This window comes from Natator depressus, chromosome 4, assembly GCF_965152275.1.
Source record: "Natator depressus isolate rNatDep1 chromosome 4, rNatDep2.hap1, whole genome shotgun sequence".
Lineage (NCBI taxonomy): Eukaryota > Metazoa > Chordata > Testudines > Cheloniidae > Natator > Natator depressus.
This window is the reverse complement of record NC_134237.1, coordinates 115,933,820-115,943,828: the sequence shown is the minus strand read 5'-3', so window position 1 is coordinate 115,943,828 and position 10,009 is coordinate 115,933,820. Positions and strand designations below refer to the sequence as shown.

The 10,009-nt window shown below is 41.1% G+C and overlaps 1 protein-coding gene across 2 annotated transcripts in view; it reads left to right on the top strand.

The window, feature by feature from the left end:
- Positions 1-261: 261 nt before the first annotated feature.
- The window catches only part of LOC141986786 (uncharacterized), a 76,803-nt gene continuing 67,055 nt past the window's right edge, over positions 262-10,009 (top strand). Inside the window, exons 1-4 of one of the 2 annotated variants that reach the window (XM_074951709.1) lie at positions 262-385; positions 1,301-1,423; positions 8,341-8,389; positions 9,461-9,591. In XM_074951709.1, coding sequence (XP_074807810.1) covers positions 1,400-1,423; positions 8,341-8,389; positions 9,461-9,591 — 204 coding nt within the window. In that variant the 5' untranslated portion in view covers positions 262-385; positions 1,301-1,399. Of the gene's footprint in view, positions 386-1,297; positions 1,424-8,340; positions 8,390-9,460; positions 9,592-10,009 lie in introns of both variants that reach the window. The other variant, XM_074951708.1, reaches the window with a different exon arrangement.

The window sequence follows — 10,009 nt, the reverse complement described above, 5'->3', positions numbered from 1 at the left end:
ACACAGAGAACTGAACTATCCATTACTAGTTATCTGCATGTGTTTTTTGTGGTTGTGATGCTGCAGAGCTTGATGGCTCAGAAATATAGGAATATGAGCTATGTCTTAAACCATGATATCAAAATCTGCTTAATCAGATTAGACCAAAAACATAAACACACTAGGGAACTGATGTCTATTTGTTTGTTGTTATGCTACACAGGCTAAGCTATCCTGCCTTGTCCGGAAATGCCATGAAAGAAACAGCTTGATTACCCAGCTGGTCAGGGAATTTCACAGGCATGGAATTACAGATTCCATTTTCAATGAAGAGGCAAAGAATTTCGTGAACGACATGGCGCTAGCAGAGTACACTACCACCTTTACATCTGTTCGCAATCGAGAGGTAAATGCATGCAAATTCCCAGTTGCACCAGTCAATACCAGCACTCTGTATAAAATGTATGTAGCCAGATGGTGAAATGTGTGTTCTTAAATTTTACTGACTTTTATTAAATCAGTGGTGGGGGGCCCTTTTTTCTGATAATTTTCATTTATCAGAAAATAAATGGGGCCAGATTCCCAGTTGCGGTAAATCAGCGTAGCTCCAGTGGAGCTCTGCCAATTTACCCCCCGCTGTAGACTGGGCCGTCATCTCTGGAGGAGGTCACATGGTACGTCTGCCACCCATGTGACAGTCAGATGAACACATAATATGCCCAAATTCCCTGAAATGTCTTCTTCACCCATCTCCAAATATAGAAAGAGAGAGAGAGAGAGAGATTTCTTTTCTATTTTGTGTTAAGAAGTGGGGCATCACTGTAAATTCAGCTTGTGATGGAATATACCTAGTGCTAGGCTAGGTGAAGACTACCCCCCAAAAAAGTACATAACTGCTGATGTTGAAAACTGTTGTTAATAGAGTGGAGAATTACCCATCTAGTCTCCATTCTTCCCGTCCTCCTTTGCTCTTCTTCCTCTTTTCCCACGCTCTCCTCAGCCTGAACATAGTATGCCCCCAGTAGCTCCCCTCACCTTATCTTTGGATTTATTGCACCAAATCCTTGGTGAGGGGCAGTGGGTCTGCGGTCAAATTTGTAGGTTACTCCCTTTACTGAAACAGTGACCTCATGAGTGCTGAAGGTCACCTTTGAAAGTGCGGCTGCCAAACTGTTTGTTTACATGCTACCGCGTCTGCTTTTGAGTGCCCTTGTGGAATGAGCACTCTGTGTTCCAGAGCACTGGAGCAGCTGTCTTCAGTTAAATAATAATAATAATAATTAATAAAATCTAGCACTTATATAGTGCTTTTAATCAGTAGGTCTCAAAGGGCTTCACAATCTTTAATGGATTCATCCTCCTTCCACGCCTCTTGAAATCCCTCCTTTGAAGAGCTATTCTGTTGAACTGATAATTGAGAATGGAACATAGGGCTGGGCTGAAGGTAAATTTATTTCACTCTGATTTCTTGTTCTCATTTCTTAAAATGCTCCATTGACCCTAGTGTCCAACCTACCCTCTATTGGGTCTTGGCCGGCTGACCTGGGGTTGGCTGCCTCCTCCAACCTCCTGTGCTCTGGTGCTTCTGCCTTGTCAGATAGACACATTTTGAGGCTGATTGACCATTGCGTTCCTTCAGTTTTATGCTGGCTGCAACACAATAAAGAAAGGAATGGAAAAGTAACAGCTCAGCATTCAGTGTTTATTCTACCTCTGCTGTGACAGTGGCACTTCTTAACAAATCCAGCCAGCTTTTGCTCAGAAACTGATCCAGGATTGCTGGGGACAGGGAAGAAATCTCCAAATGGAGATACTGTAACTCTGGCTTCATGCCCAGGGATTGCCCTGGCCAGTAATACACTGACTGCCGTAGAGATTATGACTTCCAATTCCGTCTGGCAAAGGAGAAGCAGAGAGTGAAGGTGAAGAGAATGATGGAGACAATACTATGTGAAGCTGGATTTCAGCTACGTTGTAAGGAACTGAATCACTACTGCTTAACTATCTGGGGTCTGCGTGCAAGGTTCTGAAGAAGCTGTTCCTGAAGAACTGGAGCAAACAAGACATCTTGGAGCTGGCACAATTGTCTCACAGTGCAATTTTTAATTTTGGATTTCAATTTCCTTTATCCTCAGAATTTAGTAATGCAGTTCTATGCAGAATGGTCGTAGCTGTGTTGGTCCCAGGATATTACAGAGACAAGATGAGTCAGGTCTGACGAAGAGCTCAGTGTGGCTCAAGAGCTTGTCTCCCTGACCAACGAAAGTTGGTCCAAGAAAAAAATATTACCTCCCCCACCTTGTGTCTCAAATACTTTTGGTAAGTGCAAGGGTTCATAACACTAGGTAGCCTCATACAGAAACCTACTATATGGCTGGAGGAATAAAGACATTTGGGTTAGAGAGTGTTTTGTAAAATTGGAGTGCTTACCCTGTAGATAATATTACCAAAAATTAAAGAAGAACAATATATGGTGCCTTATTTTTTCTCCAAAGTAACAGCCGTGTTAGTCTGTATTCGCAAAAAGAAAAGGAGTACTTGTGGCACCTTAGAGACTAACCAATTTATTTGAGCATAAGCTTTCGTGAGCGTCCGATGAAGTGAGCTGTAGCTCACGAAAGCTTATGCTCAAATAAATTGGTTAGTCTCTAAGGTGCCACAAGTACTTCTTTTCTTTTTTCTCCAAAGCCTCCCAGAATTATATTGAGGATAGCATTGCAGGACTGGTTCCTAGAAACAGTTTATTCATTTTTCAGTTTTGAACTGCTAGTTTATTTACCTGCAGAAACAGAGATGGTTCAGAGTGGATATATGCCAGGTTAGTGCAGATATGCCTGTTTACAACAAAGCTTAATTACATTTTTAAAGCATTTATTATTAAATGGCCTTTCTGCTAGGAATGTCCATTAAGAGATTGACCGAGGAACGTTTTTTTTTCTCAGTACTGTACTTCATTTGTTTGGCAGACAAATTGCACCAAGAAACTCAAGAGCAGAAGTAACACACATATGCAATAAGAACTCCTTGTTTCATGCTTTTAAAGCTCTCTCTTAGCTCCTGCTGTGCTCAGACATATATAAACAACATGAAGACGTATGGGGTTTTGGAATGTAATACCATTCAGGCAAAGGCAACACAATGACTCATGGCAAAGTATGACCATAAGGTTATGCTGGTGTTTCTTTTCTGCATGTTCCACTGTGTTTCACTGAAGAGGTTTGTTTGTTCTTCTTATCCGTTACGTTTTAAGAGCTGCCAGAAATAATACTTGCTTCTCTATCTTGTTAAAAGAGTGAGTTAATTGTGTGTTAGTTGTACATTGGGGCCTTGATAAGACTCAAAACTATGTTCAGTTCAACTACTACAATTAGGAAAGTGATATAAGATTGTCATTTGGTTCCATAATCTTTTGGAGTTTTCACTTTCCCTGACTCCCCAAAACCAAGCAGGTTTATAGTTCAGCTACTGTGTGTGTGTGTGTGAGTGGTGTTTTACTAGAAGAATTAGTCTGGGCTCTGTTCCTGGCTCTGCCTTATGCTTTGAGGATGACTTTGGACAAGTCACTTATTTTCTCTGTGCCTCAGTTCCTCATCTAAAATGGAGGTAACATTTCACTGCTCCTAGTAGCTGTTGGGGAAACAAATTAATTAATATTTGTGAGGTGCGCAGATGTTGCTGTGGATGAGTGCCATGGAAAAGCCAATCAATTACTGTATATTAAAAAATACAGTGCTAAAAGTTGTTTTCCCAGTTGTGTTCAGACCTGTTCAGTAAACACAGGTACCAGCATAAAAATAATGGATTGAGTTTTTTAATTGGCCTCGCTGTCAGCCATTAAAAATATATATCCTGTAATAGACCAGACACGTACATGCCACTTAACAGACAAATAAAAGACAGGATGTCTGCCCCAAAGGGCTTCCAGTCGGTAGCAATGGGACTCTGTACAGGTGCAGATCCAATTTAGTAGATTGCAATGCAGGATTGGAGCCTAAATTAATTCATAATTTAACAAATACTGATTGCAGTGGCTGAGGAGACAGAGAGCGTACATTTATATCCATGTGATACATTTTTGATTTTCATAATCAACTATTAAATAATGCAGACCTATCGTAAATTGAATTTGTTTTGCATCTTTGACCATTTCACCAACATTTTGTTACTATTATTCTCAGCAAAAACTACTTCTAACATTCCAAAGCTATGACCAGCTTTCAAACTGAAACTAAACAATCAGTCAGAAAGGAATCTAACACAAACATTTCCTTCTTTCCCCATAAATCATCCTCAACATTTCAACGGGTGCTATAGAAAACCCCGACATAGACAGAGTTCCCCCTCCTAAGATTCCTGATAGATAATTGATTTTACTCATTTCTCAACCAGAGATAACTTTGTCTGATATCTTGAAACGCGTCAGGCCTGAACACACCTTGTTTATCCTATTGGGGAACTGGAACTCAAGGTTTTGCAATGATATAGGGGCTGTCCTGGAAACCCATCGAAGTCTATGGGAATCTTTCCATTGACTTCAAGAACCTTTATATGAGGCCCACAAACTCTTTGTGGTTCAGGAGATATCAGACTTAAAAATTATAACAGAAAGAAAAGCTATTTAAGATCTCTTTTTAAAGTGCTAGTTTTGATTCTCCACTTCATTTCAGTTAGTACAGTTCCCGGTGCAGCAAGGGGCTTATGCACATCAATAGGGCTACTTAAATGCTTAAAGTTAACCATGTGCTTAAGTGTTGTGCTGAATCAGGGCCGAACTGGCTGGTGGCCATTCCATTAAGTATGAATTTATTTAGACTACTTGACAAAAAATGTTTTCTTTGCAATAAAAACCCTTTCAACTAAATTACATATGAAAAATTGTTAACAACATTAAGGCTATATGATATAAAACGAACAACCTGGAAGATGTGACTTTGAGTTAATAGTGCTGGCTAGATCCTCAACTGGTCTAAATCGGCATTCTCCAGTGACTTTAAAGGAGTTTTGCTGATTCACACCAACCGAAGATCTAGCGTGAGTTAAGCACAGGTTAGCAGACATCCCTCTGAATTTCCTCGATTGGTTAGTTTTACAGCCCAACATTATATATTTAAACCAGTTTTCAGTGACACAGCAAATTCAGTTGACTAATGAGGTTGTATTTTCCTAAATTAACCTTCAGTATCCTTGTTTATATACCAGGCTTTCCTCTAATGCCAGGATACAAATTGAACTAATAAGCTTAAGGGAAAGAACACCTCTAGGATCATGGTCTAAGTCCAGTAAGATGGGCAGCTTCAGTTTAAATTGTGCTGGAAGGCTTTCCTCACTTCAAAACAATGCACCACGTGCAGTATTGTTTGCTATCATTAATTTACTTGCTTAGAAGCCACCACTAAACTGTAAGATTAATTTCAGTTATTGTTCATCCCTAGAATGTATTTCAGTATGATCAAAAATAAAGGCCTGTACAAGAGACCTTGCATCACTTCTGTAAGTTGTGTTAGAGGAGCATATGTTGTTTGGGGCACTTTTAATGTACATTTGTGTCTAATATAAACAGGAAGAGCTAGGCAGGCGGAGAAATAACTAGTTTATTTCTAAACATGGTCTCGTGAATTCTTCTAAAAAGCCTAAACTCCTGAAGACCTCCTTATAGTAATGGTAATTGTGATGGAGTGGGAATTCTGCATAATATTTTCTATGAATACTGTGTGTGACTCAGTTTCCCCTATGAGCTGCATAGTTAACTAGGTTGGGAGCGGGGGAGGAGAAGGTTGTTTACTCTTTGCAGAGATCCAAATGTGACTGACGCCTGGCTGTCTGGGGTTTGGGCCCTAGCCCATGCCCATGGAGAGCCTGAAAAAGACAATGGCCACTCCATTTGTCAGGACATTTGGTACCTGGCAACTAACGACCATGGATGGCCCACTCTCTGCAGGAAGCCAGCTGGAGTGACCAGCTGGAGAACAAAGGGCTAAGGAGGATGGCCAGGTGACCTTGTTTCCCAGGAACAAGAACAAAGGAGTAAGGAGGAGTCCCTTAGGGTTGTTCATTGTGGGCTGTTGGAGGGGAGGAGAAGCTTCTGGACTGGGACTACAGAGGGCTCAGAGAGGACTCTTGGCTCAGGACTGACCCAGATGCTCTTTGCTGTCACTTTCTGTTTTCTATGTTAACTAAGGACTTCCTATGCTGGGTTCCAGACATCTAATAAACCCTTCTGCTTTTACAACACTGACTGAGTGTCACTCCAGTTTAAGCAAGTTGGGGGTGCATTGCTCCCTTTGGGTGTGTAAGTCTCCCTCAGGTGCCTGACTCAGGTGGACTTACAGAAGGGCGCTCATGGCATGAAGCAGGGGTGCTGAAGGCTCCGAAGTTTGGACCCAGGAGGTGGTGAAGCCAAGGGGCTTACCCCAGTGAGAGTGTGTGACTATAAGGGGATTGACACACTGAATGGGTCCTGCCAGGGACTGTTCCAGAGCAATTCAAGAGCACTGGACTTATGGATCCATAACAGTAATTAATTAGACAACTGAAAATCGTAAAAACAAAACATGATGAGGTTTTAAAAAATAGAAAGTATGTAACTAATGGTTACTTAGATTATAAGCTTTTTGGGGCAGGGACTGTCTTTTTGTTCTGTGTTTGTACAGCGCCTAGCACAATGGGATCCTGGTCCATGATTGGGTTACCTCGGTTCTATGGTAATACAAATTAATAATAATAATAATAATTAATAATGTGGTCAATTGTTGCATCCAATTTGTCTGTCCTTTCTTTGAGTGTGGCTTGTTTAGATTGGAAGATCTTTTTTCTAAACAGCTTTTCTTCCTACCTGCTTGTAACGTGCCTTGCACAATAATAATAATAAGGATAATTAATAAATAAGCCCTTCCCAATAAAGAATATTCAGTGTGCCCTGATCATTACCTATCATTCCTCCCTACTCCATTCCATTCTGTTCTGGACCATAACAACGCTGTCAGGGGCACCACCTCTGTTGTGTATTTTCCAAATTTCCTAAGATCAAGTTCTGAGGGAGAATTTGGAGGACAAGGAGACAATGTGGCCAGAGTTGGAGATAATGTTCTAATCTGGGCTGGATCTCAGTGAAAATCAACCTGTGAGCCTTCAGGGTAAATAGTAATAGTTTAAATGGTAAGAACACCAGATGCACCTGGCATGAATGGGGACTGTTTATATCTCACTTTTGCTTCAGATTGCTAACCTGTGACTGACTTGCATGGCAGTGCAGGGGACTAAGACAGTTTAACATGGCCTCCATCACCCCCTGCCCATCTACACAAATACACATGTAGCTATGCAGGATCCGCCTGGATCTTTTCTTGAGTCCAGGCATAGAGGGGACAGTAGAGGCTGCAGATTCAATACTTCAAGTGGGTAAGGAGTGGGCATAGCCATGGCTCCACCTCTCCAACCTCTGTGCTGAAGCAGGCAATGAGCCAATGCAGCGTACTCCCCTCTCTTCTCTCTCCTTCCTACAAACCTGGAGCTCTGGAGGAATTGTGACTGAATCACATTTCCTTTCCGGAGCTGCTCTGGAGACAATGCAGGCCAGCGTTTTTCAGCTTTCATGGGACACATTGGTTTTTATACATTTTCCTGAAGCTTTAAAGAAAGGAAGCACCAGGTATAGAACTTCTCCAACTGAGTGAGCACTTTGATTTGTAGGACAGGGGCTAAATGATGAACAGAACAGTAGAACTGCTTCCTCCATCAAGTTAGGACAACTTTTTCTGAGGCCTCTTGGGTGGAACAATGGAATCTGGTCTATATTTGTATAAATACTGCTTTATCTCCTACTGTCATGTGTATCAAATTTGAAGAAAATAGGCTTGAAATGACTTTCCAAAACCCCATAATAAAAAAAATCTCCACATAAATGGTCAGAATCTGAATTTACCCAGCATTTGGGGAGGAGAGTTGGTCTGGATCTTGGAGGCTAGTTCTGGTTCAGCTGTGAAGCCTGTTCCTATCAGGTGCTGATCACTCCTGGAAGGGGATGAGTCCCTTTGACTCCCTTTTTAAGGTCCAAGATTTGTCACAGGATCAGGCCTCTAGTTATGACACCACAGGAGCAGACAAAGATGACTTTTGTTCTATTAGAAAGCCTAGGGGGAGAAGGGGAAGGAATAGAGAAGACTTTTTTTTTTTCAAATACAAGAGGGCAAATCCATTGGGCGAGGCATGCTATCATTAACCTTCAAAAAGATGATTGAAAATAGCGGGATACAAAATAACATATATATTAAAAAGATGCTGGACCCAGTGCCCTCTTGGATGTCATATTTGATTCAGATAAGCAGTTCTGATCAATAATTGTTTTAACGTTTGTTCTTGCAGAGACAATCCCCGCAGTTTGCAATGCCTGAGAAGACAGCACACAGGCGAGGTTAGTATCATTTTTATTTTAAAAGAAAATTGTTTGTAGGTTAGGTAGTTTGGAAATTGTTTTCTGACCTCACACATAATACACTATAGATGTCTCGCAACAGTTTTTGCTTCAATATATAAGCGGGAAAACAGTTGTCTAGAGCAAAAAAAAAATTCTTAGTAGAGTAGCATCCATAATCAATTGTTAAAGTATTTTCCTAAACTACTTGATGGTCTTTTATTTTCCTGGTAAGTGTTGCCTCCTAGCTTCAGACAAAACGTGCAGTGAAAATTGTCCAGAAGCATTAACTCTTTCTTCTCCAAACATGTGAAGGTTTAAAAAAATGTGGGTGCTTTCTAGGTCTTACCAATGTGTGACCTTACTGGTGGAATGGCAATTTCTTTGAACTATTCCAGCAGATTCTTCTCCTACACCCCTCCCATTTGGCATAGTCTGTAGAAACTATAGAGGAAGACTAAACTCATTCCAAAGGGAGTTTGGAAAGGTGGAATTAATTATTGAAAAAATAAAGGGGCAAAAATTAATTAATAGAAGAAATTATCTGAAAATTCAACATGTAACTTTGAGGAGGAAGCACATGTACCCTGAGAGTAAGATAGGGAAATGACTTGTGGTAGGGTTGAGGCACATTTTGGGAACAAAATTCTCAGTGCTGTCTGTAATGCTCTAGGAATATCTCCTGCTCTCCCCCTCCCCCACCCCCCCCAGGTTCTTGACCAGGATTTCAGAACATTTAAAGTAGAGCCTGTCCCCAGAAACTCATCCAAGGTTTTAAATGTAACCCAGTGTATACTTTGGGAGTTTAGTTAGTATTGTAAAGATAAACATCTAGAGCATTCTTGTTCAGTAATGCTCATGGTTATATACCTCACTACTGAGTTTCAGTACTTTGACTCCTGGAGCCCTCAGTATCCTGAGACACAAAACAGGGCTGGTACTGAGAAACAGATACTTGTAAAAAGGACATTTCATCACTTTAACCAAATGCCAAGTGGATTTTTATGTAGAGTGTAGGAAACTAAATGTATGGTAAGCTTTTGATGATTTGATGCTGTGTTTTTCTGGTAGCTTCACAGACTCTTATGCCTACTGGGGAAGACAGTGATTTGCATCTGAGTGGGTCCTTGCATTCTAGAACCTGCACCGCTACTGCTGACTTTCATCTGTCACCAGAGATGCCTCAAATTGTGTTTCCTGTTGTGAGTAAATTCTGATCCACTAATTTTAGAACCAATCTCTTCATGCCCCAGAATGTTTGAATACTGTCCTTTGTAATCTCTCCATCCCTTATGGCCTGTCAGCATTCTAATGATGTATGTGAGTATTAGGCAGACCTGCTGTGACTTCCTGAAGCCTTCTCTGGCTTACCTCTGGTGTGAAAAAACCACCCCCCTGAGCGACGTAAATTCTATCGACTTAAAGCAATGTCTACACCATGTTACATCGTCAGGAGACACTCTCCCATTGACATAGTTTCTGCTTCTTGTTGAGGTGGAGTAATTACATTGATGGGAGAGCACTCTCCCATTGACATAGCGCATCTGGTGAAGACAAGCATTGAGGCAGTTGCGCTGATGTAGCACAGTAGTGAAGACAAGACCTAACTCATTAACAGTT